Genomic DNA, 18,352 nt, shown 5'->3' with positions numbered 1-18,352 from the left:
TCCCCGCAGCCCTGTTGTTTTGGGATTATAGGGACTCTCCATTTTTTTTGTTTCCTGATGCTTAAAAGAGACTTCTACTCACAGATCTGCGGTGGAGGATGACGATGAGGGGCTGCTGTGGTTCTTGAGATCTTAGTTGAATGAGATGACACAGAGAGCCCTCTCCCAGTTCTTCCTAGCTCTGTTAAAAATCACCTTTCAGTTTTACACACATGTATTGTTGTGGGAGCACTATTTCTCTGCAGGTAACAACATGTAATGTATTTTGCTGCTTGTTATTAACTTGTTACTATTATTTATCATCCGTTCACAGAAAGAACAGTACTATTCTGAGCAACACTCTTCCTTGATTAACAAGGCCTACCAAACCCTCCTGAACCCTTTGAGCCGTGGCCTCTATCTAGTAAGGTGTCCATTACGTATTTTATCAATACTCCTGTAACTAATCATAGGTGGCTGGGGCTGCTGGTGGTAATGTAATGAATCAGACCTTTGACTCCATCATTAACATTCTCATTTGTGTTCCCCTGAAGAAGAGGATTACCAGACATTGAAGGGAGACCGAAAACAAGCATGTCTGAATATTAATCAGCTTTTTCACTATTTTCTTTAACATTTTACTGATTATTACCATCTTTTTTACTTTTGCTGCTCATACTGATTTGTTTCCTGCATCACACGTGTTTGGCCATGGCTGTTCCTTTGAAATTTCAGCCTGGCCCTTGGCAGCCTTCATTACACTTTTTTGCTTTGGTTAACTCCTGATTTTTATGGTCTACCTATGGAGTTAGTTTATGCACATTTCATGGAATAAACCGGAAGTTTATCAGATGCAAATCTCAGTGAGCCCTACTAAAAGACTTAATATTCAAGAAAATAATTCACATTGAAATAAATGTAGGAATGTGTATTTCCAAATTCCCATTTTCTTCACCAGCTGGAGCTGCATGGAGTAGTGCCGGCACAAGAGACAGACTGTGATGCAGACTCAGTGTTTCTCATGGAAATCATGGAAATTAATGAGAAATTAGCAGAGCCTAAAAATGAGGATATCCTTGAAGAAATTGAAACTTTAATTAAAGGTAGGTTATGATTTGAGGGTTTTGTACAGAACTAATTTACTGTATCTTGTATAATATGAGAGTCTTTCTGAAGCCTTTTAAGTTTTTCTTTGTATTTCTTCTTGTATTTCTGACTTGCATTAGCCTTGAATTGCCTCACTGCAAGAGCTTCCCGTCCCCAAAAAATGTTGTCTTTATCAGTTTATGCCACCTAAACATCAAATCTGGCTTGAGAAAATCTGTGTAACAGTACCTATTCTGATGGCAAAATAGGTATATATATTAACTATAAAAAGGATCTCATTCAACCTTCAGCAGATCAGGGCAAGTAGACTGTTCTAAAAGAAAGAAACACTCAAAATGAAGTTTAATAAAACGCTTGACTGACTGCGTTAAATAATTTCATTTATACGGACACTGTATTTCTTTCACCTTCTTTAACTTAGCAGCCATTCTATTAAGTGGTTATTATCCTTATACAAGCAACTTTCTTGTTTATATTGACTTTATCGGTATATTTAATTCTTTGCAATAACAGTAGTGTGCCAAAAGCAATTAGAATAACTCGAATAAAAACTAAGTAGAATAGAAGAAACCAAAAGTTAGATTTCTGGGAAGTGCCCATTGATTTGCATTGGAATTGCTGTCCGTAAACCTGTTTAAACAAAGAAATATATCTTTTGAAATTCTAATTTAAAAAATTGACAGCAATATTATAGAAAGCTCTCTTATCTCCCAAAAGACTATGAGATTAGTAATTAAGTTTCGCACCACAATCAGAATACAGTGGTATTATATATACTAAGTATGTAACAAAAAGTGAACAAAGTAATTTTTTTTACAGTTAAACAAGAAGAACTGACCAAAGAAGTGACTGCAGCTTTTGAAAGAGGTAGCTATTTCTATGAAGTATTTAGCTGCCATACATACCAGTTACAAATGCTTAAAAAACCACATTCTTTTATTGGCAAATATTTCCTGAACTACAGAACAGAAATATCACATAAACAAGTGTTCTTTGTTTGGTATTTAGAATAAATATTTCTAAGTTGACCTTTCTGCTGATTCAGGACCTCACATGAAATTTTTAAAAAAAAAAAAAAAATCCAATACAAAAGTTCCGGTTAATTCAGTTTGCATCAAAATGATCGCTTCAAGTAGGAATGCAGATGGTAAGAATTTGTTTGTTTCCCAGAATACTGGGAAGGACAGAATCTTTTCTTAGTCAAACTCACCACCTATTCTGAGGTTCCAGACTTGAGTTTGGGAGGTCTTGCTTTGCAGACTGGAAGCTGTCAACAGAGTAGTGAGTGCTGTTCTTGGCAGTGAAACTCAAGGCAGAAACAATTCTGCTTCTTACTCCTGCAGCTGTACGGCAAGAAAAGACTTGACGCCCCATTTAGCCCAAGGTTTTAGGGGCTTCCTGTGCAATAATCAACATAACTTTAAGCCACAACCAATTGATAGGCAGGAGCTTGAACCTATGCCAACTAGCTTCTTACTCTGGGAAGAAACCTTTACATTTCTCTCCTGGGTCTCAGAATGCTTTTATGGTTAGGTTTATGTAGTAGTGTGTTGTAATTGTAAAACATCAAATGCAAAGTAGTGCTGGCTAGGCCCTCGTGTGAAGAATTATAACCTCATAATCTGTCAGTCTTTGTACTATGAGAGTTAAGAGTTGTGGTACGTCTGTTCTTGTCAGTAGCTGATAAAGCACCTTTCCCCTCCAATTTTTTAATTAAGGAGAAACTGTTCCAGTATCAGTTTTGGAATTGACACTATCCATACCAGAGTCCTACAAATCTTTTGCATTTTTCTGTGACTGCAGTTGGTCTAATTGCATACATTTTTTTAAAAAAAAAGTTTTGTATACTTAAAATTCCCCAGTGGCTACATCAATACTATAGCCACTTTACAGAAAAGTCATTAAAGGGTATTCATGTCACGTTTCTTTTCTAAATTGTACATTTTTACATGTTTTGTGGAACACCTCAACTGAAACCATCCACAAAACCATCCGAGATGAAAATAATAGGCAATGTGGTTTTAATAGTGTATAGGTCCTTATAACTTGCAGCTGTTAGTACTGAAAGGGGTGCCATCATTGAAATCTTGAGATTCATTTTGAATATGAAAATTCAGTCCTCCCTCTGTAAACTAGTAATGTTTTATTTCATTTCAGATGATCTTCAAGAAGCTAAGAAGCTTCTAGCCAAAATGAAATATTTTGCAAACTTAGAGGATAAACTAAAGAACAAGAAGATCCCTTCCTGATACTGCCTCCTTTAACATTGAGTTAATGTTATTTTCAATTAAACAGCTGATTTAGTTACCAAAATCAGAAAAATGGTGTTTGCTTCCTACGTTTTCATTAAAAGCTTTAATTCTGAGAGAAGGAAGATAAACGTAAAAGAAATCCAGCGCTTACTGTAGCACTTACTAAGTAACAGATGGAATCAGGAAATGCTTACAACCAGGAAAAGTTGTAATAGGTAAGGCAGGACTGCTGTCCTAGCAGGTGGAGGTATGGAAATGAGTATCAGAGGCACACAAACACCGTATGTAATTCAGATTTCTTACTTTTTGACTACTAAAATACAAAGAATTTATTTTCAGTTGAGGAAGAGTCCTGTAGGAAATGCTGGAGATGAAGCAGAAAGTTCGTTCAATAGGTCCTTCAAGCTCTCTGTAGTCTCCTTGTGTGTGTTCTATCAGACCATCTTGAACAATCTTTAAAGGTGAAAAGTATTTAATTCCTACCATCTCTTCTCTCAGCTACTTAGTGCTTTTTGTGATGTTGATCTCAGTCTGCCGGGAATTGATCTTCAAAACTAGACGAGGTTTTACCCTGTTGCACAGTTTAAAGTGCTAAAATTCTAGGTTAGGGCAAAAAATAAACCCAAACTCAAATTGCAGAAACTATTTTATTAGTAGCCTTTTAGGAAACAAAGTCTTTCTAATAAACTTTATTACAAGTAACAGTAATTCAGATAGGTGCTGTACTGTCTTTGTACAGTTACAGTAGTAGGACTCGATGAGGAATGTCCTTAAATCTTTCAAGGAAGTTATTTAAGTGAAAAACAGCAATGAAATACCCCAATGTATATATAAAATAGAATATTTCAAATACTGGTTTCTCAGTAGATCAGTTCTTGTTTGGGTTTTAACGCCTCAGAATATTTTATTCGGTAAAGCATTAATGTATGCTTGATTACCCAAATCTGAAGAAGAGGCTTAAAAATGGAAGAAGAGCTACTGAATTATGTGAAGAAATCTGCCGTGGGGAGGAATTCATTGAACACCCTCTCCTGGCATTTCTGCATCCCTGCAACATCAAGTTGTATCTAAACATCAAGTCTTATAATGTATAATGTAATACGTTGTTAATAGCATCTCAGTAATACATGTTTTAATAGCATTTCAGAAAGATTAACTCGCCTTCAATTAAACTTCCTCTAAATATACAGGAGGATTTAAGCTACTTGTTTGTGGTATTGCACTAATTTAGAAGATGCTGTTCATAATTCTCGTTAAAGTTGTGTTACAACTGTGAAATTACACAATTTTTTTTTAAAAATGCAGCCTGGAGTTGTCTTCCTTCATAAAGCTCTGTTTCCTTTTTTTTGGTATTTCTTCCAAAATTAAGCTTGTGAAATTCCTTTTTGATTTCCAGAAAAGATTTATTTTTTGTCTCGGGAATTACGAGGAAGATGAAAGCAGCAACTAAGGAGCACTCCAGTAAGAACACCAGAAAACAATACTGCTTCAGTCCATTCTGAAAATAAAATTTATTTGATTGCAAAGTATTTCAATTATAACTGGATTTGGGGATTATATGATTTATCTTTTTGTGAATGTTTGTTAATGTTTTCCAATGCTATACATTTAAAAAAACCAAACAGTTATCTTATTGAGAAGCAGAGTTCAACCAAGAAGGATGGACTGTGCTTGACTGCGTGCTGTTCCTCCATGTTTTGCTCTCAAGAATAAGTGCTAAAACTGAAAAGACAAAGCTAGAAACGAAAGCCTTTGTTGGTTTTTTCTAATAATCTTCCTGATCGCAGAACCGTCTGTATGTAAGTTTAGCGAGCTCTCAGAGGAGGTGTGAACCCCAGCCCCAGGTACTCCTGCTTTACTTTGGCGTAAAAGCACAAGGCGCTATTAAGAAATGCGTTACTTGAATCTCAATATCCAATTAAGTTTTTCTAGTTTTGACACCTCCATTTTTTAAATCTGAACATGAAAATGGCCCCAAGCATTCCTTTTAATTTTCATTTATCATGATTTGGTGGGGGGTTTTTTTTGATATCTAAAAACCATTTTCAGAGGGACTGAATCTAGTTCTACTCGGCTGAGGGGTAGTGTGCATCCTATGTTTAACTGTTACTGTATAAGAAAAAGCAATTTGATGGAACCTGGGAGAAGATTAAATGAAAGGTGAGGCAATTGGGAAAATGTGTTATGCGTACTTACCACTATAAAGGTAAAGAGCATTCCAATTGTTAAGAAACTAATCCAACTGATAGTCCCTCCTATCATGTAAGCAGCAGGACGTGAAGACTGTATAAATAATTCCGCTGTCAGGGTATTTGTTATGCCACCTGAGGGAACGAGTTTCAGAAACAGAATAGGTTATTATGCTAAATGTCTGTTTGCAGTATTTCCAATGCCAGAAAACTTGAGTTGCTTTTGAATATGCCACTAACTGATCTGATTCTATTAAATTATTCTTAACAGCACATTTTTGAATCTACTGCCCCTATAGTAAGCGTCCTTCTAAAACGTGGCCCTATTTCAGCAGCACTGCTCAGGGAGCAAGGGCCCCTCTGAAAGCATAATGGGCTTTTCCTTGCTTCTTGTATGACTCAACTGAACCGAAGGCCTGAAGTAAGACCCCTGGTCACGCGTAGCTGGCCCTGAGAAACACACACAGTAAGCCGCAGCTTCAGGCTACAGGAGACTGAACTGTCGTGATGTCACTTGCGTTCCTTAGCCAGAGCATCAGCAGCCTCACAGTAAATCTGTACTGCCTGGCTTGCACGGCAGGGTTGCTGACATCCCCCCCAGCCCCAGAGACACATTTCACCACTTTAAAACATTCATTACTGTGTAATACCTGGTCCCAAACCAAAGCTTAAGATGAAGGCAAATATAGACGTCATGCTCACGTAAGGCACCCATGAGTACAGTTCCTGGAACAGAAGAGAATGAGAAGGTTTAGTTCACATTTTGATAATCCAGTTTTAAAGTTTGGCTTATCAGTTACATTTCCTTTTGCTATTTTATTGCAACTAAGACCAACAGACAGTCATGGCTGTTTAGAGCTAATTTACTTAACAGCGCTGCTTTGGAGAAATTAAATATTGTTCATTTAATAATTTCTACTAAATGGAGTTAGTGCTTCTGTCGAGATTCATAATTAGTCCTCAGAGGCTAAAAATTTACACCAGTACTGAACGTAACAATTATGTGTTGTTACTCGTTTAACATTTTGTCAGTGTTTATTTTGGTATTTTATACTGATCCCGTGAGTTAGCTGTCATTAAGCCCTTTCATAGCATGAACAGACTTCTTGTCACTTTATTTATGTATACCTAGATTTCAATAGTGCAGTAAAGAAACATTAGGATTACTATATACATATGAAACTAGCTGCAGTACAAAGACCAAACCTAAGCTTGAAATCTCATTTTTCAAAAGCAAACCAAGACATTTGCAAAAGTTACAATAAATAATTAAACCTAGGCCTCTGCCTAACGGCTGGCTCATCCAACTTTTTGCCTGGCCTAGCAGCTTACTTTACTCTAACCACAGGGAAATTACCGTCAGGGCCTCTTCTGTAGCGTGCTTGCCAATCTGTGCAGCCCCTAACCCTGCTGTCCCTCTAAACATCAGACCTGCAACGTGATGACTGCACATGACCCGCTTGTTTAAAGCCAGCTCTGAACACCGACGGCATGAACAGGGAAAGAATTGCAGCTCTTTAATCCTACCTTTGTCAGGTAAGGATTTATCAGGCAACCAAATACTGACTAAATCCAGTTGCTCACTGTTGCAGCTACACCTACATCATCTTGCTTGGATTACCTGAAGGTAATAAATATTTAGTATAGTATGGTCTGCAAATGTAGAGATGGATTTCCTCTAAATGTTCATTTCAGAGGTTTGTGGGGCTGCCTTATTTGAGCTGATACAGTATACAGAACAATTGACGATTCATCTCTATACTACAGTCGAAGTGAGGCAGGAAGTTGTCTTCGCATGATAAATTTAAGGCACTGTGAGTATCTCTAGTGAGTTGCCAATAGTTTTTGTGAATTTACACTTAGTGGATTTAAGTACCTTGAATTTCAGCATCACTGTATTTTTTGTTTGATTGTTTGCTTTACAATTAAGTGACTGAACTGGACTCTGATGCTTAGTATCATCACAATGTAGTATTTCATCCTAAAATTAAAAGCTAGCATAAACGCTTAGCGTTGTCAGCATTAAACACAGCTGCAGCTTTAAGACAAATACATGATCAAATCTTAGCCGAGAGCATTCTCATATTTTAGGGAAATACGGCTGCTGAAGTGATCAAATCTTTCAATTGCTGTCATTTTTTATGCTGCTGTTTAAGCCTATGCAGCTTTTATATTCCAGCTTGAGTGTCACAGATTTTCACTCATTATAGTCATATCATGTAATACAAATGAGTCCTTCTTTACACCTGGTAAGTCAGAGAGAACGTTAAAACAATGCTCCAAAGGGTCATAAGGAGGTAACCCCCAATGATGAGATATCTTCTTCCCACGTAGTCTATCAGTAAACCCTGCGGACAAAACATAATTTTCTGTTACTGTATTGATCTCATCTTTACCAATGTTCTTCTTCAAGAAGAATCGTTACTCTTTATGCTTGGAGGTAGAATAAATTGTTACTTACACAAGTGAGGGCTGTGAGGCATTCACAAGCTCCAGTGCCAAGTGTCACATATGGGATTTTTTCTGCTGAGATGCCAGCTTGTTCAAAGATGTAAGTTGCATAGAAATAAATCTACAACAGAAAAAATAATAGTGGGGTGTTGCCAGTAGTTAAATTATCACTTGGAGCCAAAGTCAAGTTCATACTAAACATACAGCTCAATGTATTTTGTATTGTGAGTTATTTGACATAAACAGCAAGAAGAATCTGTTAAATTCATCTCTAGGTAAATATATTGCTCTCATAAAAGCAAATATAATTATTCAACTTACTGAATATAATACTTCACATTCTTAAACCAGACACAATAGGATAAGCTGATCCACCTTTATTTCCTTTTTCAGAAGAATGTAAACACAAGTATTAAGTCATTCTTTAAAGAAATTTACATACCAGAAACACAGAAATGAAAAAAAAATAAACTGAATAAGAGAAACACAGAAATAATATATTCTTTCCCACTTATCCCATTTCTCTGGGCTTCTCTACATGGATCCCTTGTGCTAATAAAAGGCTGAAAAACAGATGGAAGTTAATTATTTAAGCTGTTTGAACATATGAAATCTTACAGCATTTATGCCACTGAGCTGTTGGCCCATAGTCATCACAATCACAGTAATGAGCTGCCATCTCACACCACGATCAGTGAATAATTGCCAGGGCTTCTTGGGTTTCTCCCCACCTAAGACAAAACATTCCCGCTGTATGTCTTCCATCTCCCTTCGATACTCTGAAGAACCATGAAATCGCTTCAAAGCTAAAAAAAGAAGAAAATAAATTCTTTCATGTTTACCTATTGACCACAACTTCTGGAAAATCATCTCTTTTCATAATGACCTGGCTTTTGCTAGGATCTGAAAACCTTGCTTTGTCACTTGTTTTTTGCTTGCCAGTTTGCCACCTTTTTTTTCTGTTGTGGATTTGGAGATTTCAGTGGCATTACTTTGATTTTTTTAGAAGATTATCTGACTTTGAAACATTGACCAAGCAAAATATTTTGAAGTGTTTTGTATCTGAACCACAGACCTCCAAATAGTCTTTTAATTAAAGGACACTCTAACCAGTTTGAAGTCTTTTGCTTAAATCGTAGGCAGATACCAAGTCTTTTGTTATGTCCCTGTCTTTAATTTTGCTAGTGGAAGGCATTTAGTGAGCTGGAGTAAAGATAGTAAGTAATTCTTCTAAGGCAAGTATTATCAGAAGTCATTTGGATGCAAGACTAAAATCTTTACTAATGGCCCTAAAACCTAAGAGTACATAACATCAGTTTCTCTAAATCGTAAGTGACAATTCGTCTTCTTAAGGGCAACAATAGAACTTTTTATGATCCTGAAACTTTCCAATGCTATCATTACCACTAACAGCATAACCAGCTTGAAGCTCTAGCCACTCTTCAGTATCAGTTCAGGAGCAACCACAATTCTTGGAAAAAAACAATCCATGATTATGTTATTTAAAATAAAAAAAAAAAAGACAGGGAAAAACTTGCATATGATACAGAGATTGCAAGCTTCACTTACATTTAAAAAATTACATTTAATGAAGCCCAAACTAGATCGTAATCCAAAAGGGACATTATGGTCATCTTGTCCATGGTTTCCAAACAGGACAGAATTAACTCTGTAGGTCATTTGTAGTTACTGTGCTTTTGCAGTTGTGATGGTCTACGAATATTTTTGGGCAAGGTAAGCAGAAAGAGCTATTTTTATTAGATCAGCTGACAAACTTGAGGGGGGGCAGAAGGAGACAGGCCTGCAGGCACAGGTGGCTTTATCTAAAAATGTAACTTTTTTGTCTCTTTAATTACCCAGTGTAATACAAGATTTCACCTCTCTCTGTGAGCCTTGCCTCTTGTAATTGCTAAGAAATCTTACCTTGGCCTAAAGGCTTCCATGAATTAAGCCTCTTTAACTTCCTTTGTTGAAGATCTTTCCACAAGATATACTGTTCTATCTACTAATACCTTTTTTAGACAGGTAAAAATTCACATGGTCATCAACAGTGCTTCAAAAGAAGTGACAGAAGAAAATCAAAAGAAGAAATGTTTTTCCTTTATTTATGCATACAATGAAAATTGAATTAAATTAAATACAACCCTATCAAATGCTAACAAGGTAAACTTCCTTTGTTCATTTCTCTCATTTATTTAGCATTTTAAATGGAAGATTCAGGGATCACAACAAGTGTCATTTTACGTCACTGTGAACTATATCAGAATTATCATACCAGGTAGAAGTAGAAACACTGAATGCGTTCCTGAAAAATATGTGATGGAGTATTTTATTGTCTAGATTCACACATTTGGATCTCTCAATTTCTTTCTGTCCTCTCAATTTTATTAATTACTTAGTTACTGTTTTAGAGAAGGTCTTTTCATATTTATTTAAGAGACCTTCAAAGTGAATTAATCAGACCTGCTTATTTATAGTGACTAATACTTCATTCCTTAGAGCATTATTCCACTGTGTCTTTCTGCGAAGTAAAATACTATCCACAGTATGTGAGGATACAGTGTCTTCTTTTGGCAATCTATTGCGAAAAAAACCTCTTGTGATATTTAGCTTCTTCTTCCAGTATACAGAGAACCCTGTAATTTCAGGATAAAGAAAATCACAACTAATCTGAATTTTTGTCTTTCAAATTCTTCTTGTAGTGTGTGGGCTTCACTTGCTTATTTATGCCATACTGCACAAGTATCACATTACCATTATTTCTTGAGTAGGGTTTGAATAAAAGGAGAACAACCATAGATCTCTCAAAGATAAAATAAAGTGAAAAGTTTAAGCTGTCATAGTTCTCCCACATGACATAACAGGGGGGAAAAAAGGTACTTAAAAGAGAACTAAATACTTAGAAAATGGAGGATAAGGAGTTTTCTGTTCAAATAGCCAATGAATCACTATTTTAACATCACCTCTTTTTCAGTAAAAAGCTCTCTAATTTTTCAGCTACTTACGCTTTCTCCTCTTTATTATATTATTTTTTACTATTTCAAGAGAAAAATTATGAAACCTTTAGAGGTATCATTAAAGAGTAACAAAACATGAACATATTTGAAACTGGATAATAAAGTTTCGTTTACAATCCATTACAGACTCCTGAGTTCCACAATCCCTTTTTCCATATAAGCTCACTGGAGGAAAAACATGGGCCAAAAACCACTAGGCCATATAACTGTGCTGTGTTGATAAAGATAAAAAGAGAATCTGGAACCCAATATACTCATTGTACCCTTCTGAAGACACAGAGAAAGTATAAACACTGTAAATTACCTTTGGCACAGCTCAGCTCATCACCTCTGTCAATAAGAAGATATCTGGGACTTTCAGGAAACCATGGCAGGAATACAAGTTGGGCAAATGCTGGGAAACAGCTGCTGGACAGCAACAGAGGCCAGTATGTTTCTCCACCTAACAATTCCCTGGGAGAGGTGTGGAAAAAGAAGGTGAAAAAAAAAAACCAAAAAAAACCCGAACACCCAAGTAATTAGCTATTGGTGACTATTCACAAAACTTTTGGGAGCAAGATGTTTGTCTTTCAAAAAAAGTTCCCTTGTAACCAGCTACCTACGTCTTCTGAATCTTAGCAGAAAGAGGTTGGGAAAATATTTTCCACCCACTTTGAAATCAGGTTTCACTCAGGAAGAGATGAGCAACACTACTTTTTTTTGCTGCTTATTGCTGTGTTGGTCCTAAGCATTATTTTCAGGTTTGCCAAAGCAGTGTTTTCTAGCAATGCAGGAAAGTAAAAGCACACGGACTTCACCTTAAGGTCGGCAGCAGCATTTGCTTTTGAGAATCATATGATAATTTAGAATAGAAAGGAACTCAGAAAGTCAACTGATCCCACCTCCCATTCAAAGTTGATCTAATAAGAAGGTATATTACATAGAAAGGAATCATTAAAATTGGTATAGTTAGAATCAGCAGGATGACGTGTTGCAGGCAGTGTAAACTTGTTAAAATAGGAAGTGTTCAGTTAATTCAGAAGCTAGTAATAAGGAAAAAGAAAAAGTCTAAGTGCTTTTGGTAGAGGGACAGAGAAAAAAAAAACAACAGATAATGTGCTGTTACTCAGGATACTAGCAGTTGCCCTTAGGGCAGTGGAAAGCTTCTAGCAGACTTCATGAAAGACACTTTCCATCCTGAGGTTGTGCAGTCTCTATTCTTGGAATTTTTTAAGATCCAACTGGATAAAGTCCCTAGCAACTTCCTCTAACCTCACAAGGGACAAAACCAGCAGTAGGGCTACATTTCAGAAATTACAATACAGAGTCCTTTGCTCTCAAGTCTTATCAACATGCGCTGTCTCCAGCAAGAAACTGGCAAAAAATATGAACTCGGCATAAATGTACCTGTTTACTGATGCTGTTCTAGCTGACCCATCTAAACTGAGAATACTTCCCTGGGGAGATAGCACACGTGGTTTGCAGTTGTAGGAATAAGGTGACAAAAGCAGGGTTTTCCTCTTACAGGCAGACCTTCTGTGTAAAGTTGATTCACTAATGCTACAACGGCCACAATGAACGCTTTGCAGGGAGCTGCAGGGAACTGGAATTCTTTACATGCAAGTAACACAAGGCAGGGAAAAAAAATGCATTTCTAACCTCAAACCAATAATTTGTCCTGTCAGAATCCCCCCAGTCAGAAAGATGGAACTCCCCATAGCCATGGCACCTCTAAGATGTTTTGGGGCAACCTCCCCAATATACAGAGGCTGCACACAGATCCCAATACCTGCAAGTAAATAGAAAAATATTTTCCTATTAATAGATTTCACTTTGAAAAGAGTTACTGAACCAAAACATGTAGGAAATCAGACTTAGTTAATTTCCTATTAATTTAGCTGCCTTCAGATTCCAAATTAGACTACAGAGTATTTTTGTCATCATATCTACAAAGCAGAGTACAAACACATACCATAATACCTAAAGAATCAGTAACAATAATTTATCATTCACCATAGTTTATTGAAAGTAGAAATAGGAAATCATTCACCTGAATTTATGCCAATCAAAAACCTTCCAGCAATCAGTAACTCAAACAATCCTGTAGGAAAACTGATCCCCATTAAAATGGAGGCCAGTATTGCTATAATATTATTCATCAAAAGAGCTCCTTTCCTAAAGCGGTGGAGGGGGGAAAAACACAACATTAAAGGAAATCTGCAATAACATGTTTTTTTAAAAGTTTTCCCTTCTGGTAATACGGAAAAAAAATGGGCTTTATACTGAAGAAACATGCTATTCACTGGAAATCCAGATATCTGATACAACTATTTACTCATAGTTTTAAAGAAGTCTAAACATAAGGATAACATAAAAATGACAGAAATGCCTGACAAGGTAGGAGTTGGGGTTTGTTCATTTATGCTATATCTATACAGAATGCACATGAAATGTTACAGATTATGCAGCATGTCCTTACTGGCATGAAGGCTGCAAGAGCGTAGGGGGAACCTGCATTTCCTACAATACAGCATGTGCATACTCCTGCTTAGATTTCAATAAATGTAATGGAAAGACTAGACTGGAAGGCTATAATTCAGGGCTCATCTTTTAAAGTCACATTGGAACAAACTGTGAAATTCTACCAGAAAACTCTGCTTTGAAGTGAAAAAGTCAGTCACCTATGTCCTATAATCACCTAAGGTACATTTTCTCCCACTCTTTTTCCATGTTTACTTTATATTCCAGCGAGAAAATAGGAAAAGAAAACATGCTGCTATATGTGTGCTGCTATAACTCACCTGCCTAGCCGAATCGCCATGCTGCCTCCAATAAGGGCTCCACACAGGCCTCCAAGTGAAAATATAGAAGCAATAACAGACCAAAGAAAAGTCAGCAAATCTGGATTTAGTTCCTTGTGATAACGACTAGTCCAGGTTTCATTTAAGAACCTATGTATATGCTGCAGTAGAGAAGAATGATGAATGTGTAGCGTTATGTGTAGCCGTACAGCCCTATAAATAACTTGCACCTCAATCCTGAAAACCAATTCTGGGTGCTAACAAAAGATATCATCTTAGTTGTATTATATTACAAACAGCAATGACTATCAGAATCTTCCTTGACCACAATACCATTTCCTACTGCCCATACATCTCAAGGACTGCTGAGCAGCTTTGCTTTTGTACCCTATCTCAGGAGAGGCTGTATTCCACAAGAGGAGAAACATAACCTTTCCATATACTGCTACAAAAGAGCTTTTGAGGTCCTATTGAATGAAGTGGGCACAGGGTGGATGGGTAGGTCCTACCGTTTTTTAGGAATATCTCTGAGCACAGAGGTTCCACATAACATTAAAAAAATTTTTACTGTCAGGAGACTCATTCTGACACTTGATTTAAATCTTCCTGCCTTAGCGTAATCCAACAAATCATACTAAAATCCCTTTCTGTAACTCTAATATTCCTCCACTTTCTTACAGTATTCATGTATTGGAACTTTTAAACTGTTATTCTACATGTATGGTTTTCTAAAATTTGTCTTTAGAAACTCTTGAACTAACATGTATCTGTAATCAGAGGCTCCTGTTCTTAGCCAGCAAAGACTCAACAGAAGAACAAACTTCCTGGACTCTCCATTTCCAGCATTATTACATGTTCTTTCACAAACAGCTTATTTTAACCCTTGTAAAAAGCATACCATGTTGTAGCAAATTCAGTCTTCACAGTTTCAAAAGAAAATACATCAGCTGACAGCAGAAAATTATACACATCACTTTCATAAGACCATTTGCTCAGATGCTCTTGAGTCATCCACAAAATATGCAGAATCTTCAAGGCCATGGCAACGGACACAAAAGTAACAAGTAGTGAAAATACCTACAAGATATTCACACACTACAGATGCAACTTTTTGACTCTCTAAAAAAGATCTTCCTCAGTAAGCTGCCTTGTGATGGACAACTGTAACTATCCTTTCTCCCTGTTATCCAGTGGCAGGATGCGTGGGAATGGTTCAAAGCTGCGTCAGGGGAGGTTTAAACTTGGCATTAGGAGAAATGGTGGTGACATTTTACAGAAAGGGTGGTCAAACCCTGGAAAAGACTTCCTAGAGAGGTGGTCGATGGCTCCGTGCCTGTCAGTGTTTAAAAGTTTGGACAATGCCCTTAATAACATGCTTTAACTTTTGGTCAGCCCTGAAGTGGTCAGGCATTTGGACTAGATGATTGTTGTAGGTCCCATCCAACTGAAAATGTTCTGTTCTATTCTATTCTTAATGTTCTGGGCTATTTTAGTCAAAGGTGTAATTGGAAGATGTTACTTATTCATTCAGCTAATCCTTCTAAAACAGATTTTAACAGAGGTATTTATATGCATATTTGGCAGAGAATACCCCTGATGGGAGGTACTCACAAACAAATTCACATGAAACCATTTTGGAAATCAACAAGCATCCTTCACACGAAAGGATGCCTGCTTTGCTTCCCACTGCAATCACACTAAAAGTGCATTTGGCCTCTTGACCAGTTAGACAGGATACCTCCGTTACTGTAAAGCAACCCTGTGAACAACGGACGATATTTTACCTGGGTGGGTGCATTGATAATAGAAACATTATAACCATACTGAAAGGTCCCTCCAATTCCAACAGCACAAACCGCCAGAAACAAGGTCCAGCTGGGGAACTGCGAACAGAAGAGAGTAACAGGCACGAAAAGACACAGGGCCTTGAACCACATGCATATAATATCTAGGAGAAAATCACGGTGAAATATATCATGTATTTAGTTTTGAACAGTGACAGTCTTTATTTAGAAAACTACATAAACTCTCAAACACAGGAAAAACATTTCATGCTGACTTTGGCCATGATCACTAAAGTCTTTCAGAGATGCAACAATTGTAGTATCCAAATTAAGTGTAGACAACACAACCACCGCACTGCTGACGGTATATTTATTGAACTGTGTAAATGCTTTTTGCATGAAACACGCTGCTCATGGTGTCTATTTTTTATTAGAAAAAAGGTGTTTATTATAGGTGTTAGAGGCACAATAACTCAATATAAGAATTAACCAAATCCCAATTTCTATGACTCGCATTTCATCTGAGATGTGAGAAATAATGATATTTCATTTCCCTCATCAAGTCCCTAAATTGATTATTGGATGTCTGCAAGTTAGTAGGTGTTAAACCTTAGTATCTTAACTCACAACCTATTGTTCACTGATAATAGTATCCAATCTAAAGTTTACTAGCATGTATTTCTTAATTTTTCAATATTAATTACCTAGTTACATTCCTAAATCAGTATTTAGGAACTAAAATTAATAGATTCACAGACTCATAGGTTTTAAGGTCAATAGAAACCACTATTATTATACATTCTAATCTAAAGAGAGCCTAACTGGTCACAAAACATCATGCTCTGGATGAGGCTTCTGGGTCAGAGAAGATCTCTAGAAGTTTATACTGTGTCTGGCTTTCTGATGTGATGCTTGACTCTACTTTTTATTGAATATGATAGTACTAAAAATAACATCCAGTTCAAATGTTTAGCAACCCTTTCATTAAAAATTAGGTCCTAATTTTATCTCATAGTATCTTTTTGTCTCACTTCAGCTGGACACAACAATGTCTCCTATATTAAAGGCACTTCTGTGACCAAATTTCCTCTTCCATCACAGATAAAGACTGTACATAATTTTTTTTAATACACTTGTACTCTGTGAATTTCTCATTGTAAGGTATGTAGACTAGTTCTTCGTTATTCTCATGCTTGGTTCAGTTCCCAGAAATGTTGAGTTATTCCAGATGCTATACTGTATTCTGAAAGAACTGTGTCTTTTGTGAAGATAATTCATCAATACTTCCTTCATTCAGGACTGAAACTCAGAAGAAGTTGAAATTGATCTTATTAAAATAAAATCCAATTAATATTTCCTTACAGCTTCCTGAGAATAAAAAGTGTTTCTCTGAATGACACCAAAGCAATGAATTAAGAGTGAGAAATAAGGGCTGCTGCAAGAATGATAGAAAAAATAACTACAAATGGTAAATATACGCACTGCACACTCAGACCTTTCTATTAACCAAATACAGTCAACGTATTTTGTGTGTATCATAGGTACAACCTGGACTCTAGAAGAAACAGAAAACAAGCAAACAAACAAACAAAAAACTCCAGAATCATTAATATACATCACATTACTTACATTTTGTTATGACAGCTCCCTTCTTTTTCCTGACCAAATCAGTCTGACCATTACACTAACATGTTGTATCACACTGGAATTTGGGCCTCAACTTCTTAGAGCATGGGTAACAGCCTTATCTGTTGTGTAAGCTACTTAACTCCTGACAGTTTATAAGCACTTTCACCTCATTTCAGAAACATGCCACAAACAAAATTCAATTTACATTCAACGGAAAACGTAAGAATCAGAAAATGTGCTTTTACAGCTTCCATTTTATAACACAGCTAGGTGTCTAAAGAAAATACAAAACTTTACAAGTGTGTTCATCTAATGTATTTTTGTTTAAAAGTAAACAAAAATCAGGGAATTTCACATTTGTCCATCATTGTTAAAGCTACAAACTCTCTGCAGGATCCATCTTCAGAGGCCGAGACAGTTGTGCTTACCTTGCTGTGCGTGCTAGACCCTCTCAGCAGGGGCTGGTACTCCATTCTTAGCATGGGCTGAATTTGATTTCCTTTGCAAAATTTAGTAAACTACACTACAGGAATAAAAGGTGCCAAAGAAATGAAGTTATTATTGCATTATTGTACAGATTTTTGTCTTCCATCTCTAGCCACTGGGATTCTTCTCAATGGTTCACGACTTTTCAATGACAGAAATGTCCAACTTCCATAAAGCCTCACAGTAGCTACAGAGAGCTTTCCCATGTTTAATACCACAGCACATGCACTTTCTTCATTTAAGACAGAGAAGACAACATACCCGTGAGTCACCCGCTAGCTGTAGCCTTCAGCTACTAAAGAAAAGGACGGGCAATTACCTTGTGCTTTGGTGTCATACCTCCCGACAGCTCACGACTGCAGCACTCGCTCACCGCCTCCCCACGGCTACAGCCCACAGAGCAGGAGAAAACCTGCAGACCGAGCTCCTCATCTGACTGGGATTTGCCTGCTCCGCGGGCGGCTCGCCCCACCCCGGCGGTTTTGGCTGCCGTCCGCCAAGATTACGCTGGGCCGCAGACAAAAGAGGGTCTATCTCGACGCTCCCTGAGGAGCCGGAGTTTTGTCGCTGCCGGGGAGGGCAAGGGCCTCCCTCCCCGAGAGTCCGTGCTGCCCCATGCCCTCCACAGCACCACCACGACTGCGGGGCCGGCGAACACTTCACAACCCGCGGGCCCCC

The 18,352-nt window shown here is 37.2% G+C and overlaps 2 protein-coding genes across 2 annotated transcripts; one reads left to right on the top strand and one right to left on the bottom strand.

Annotated features, from left to right (window-relative positions):
• Window positions 1–295: 295 nt before the first annotated feature.
• On the top strand, window positions 296–3,399 carry HSCB (HscB mitochondrial iron-sulfur cluster co-chaperone; the record flags this gene model as incomplete). The annotated part of the gene is made up of 4 exons (XM_009708121.1): window positions 296–403; window positions 938–1,082; window positions 1,906–1,953; window positions 3,244–3,399. Coding segments are annotated over 4 exons (393 nt in total), but the record flags the coding sequence as incomplete, so codon positions are not given.
• A 1,203-nt stretch (window positions 3,400–4,602) lies between these two features.
• Window positions 4,603–17,661, bottom strand: SLC2A11 (solute carrier family 2 (facilitated glucose transporter), member 11). The gene is made up of 12 exons (XM_009708120.1): window positions 17,617–17,661; window positions 15,560–15,658; window positions 13,776–13,936; window positions 13,025–13,149; window positions 12,634–12,763; window positions 11,300–11,448; window positions 8,597–8,784; window positions 7,989–8,099; window positions 7,774–7,875; window positions 6,178–6,253; window positions 5,535–5,662; window positions 4,603–4,836 (listed from the first exon to the last, which is right to left on the bottom strand). Exons 1-12 carry the CDS (start codon window positions 17,659–17,661, stop codon window positions 4,603–4,605), a joined length of 1,548 nt encoding a protein of 515 aa, XP_009706422.1.
• Window positions 17,662–18,352: the final 691 nt, after the last annotated feature.

The sequence above is a fragment of the Cariama cristata genome, unplaced genomic scaffold, assembly GCF_000690535.1.
Source record: "Cariama cristata isolate BGI_N322 unplaced genomic scaffold, ASM69053v1 Scaffold36129, whole genome shotgun sequence".
NCBI lineage: Eukaryota > Metazoa > Chordata > Aves > Cariamiformes > Cariamidae > Cariama > Cariama cristata.
Note: the sequence above shows the minus strand (reverse complement) of the source record. Positions and strands in the feature narration are given on the sequence as shown.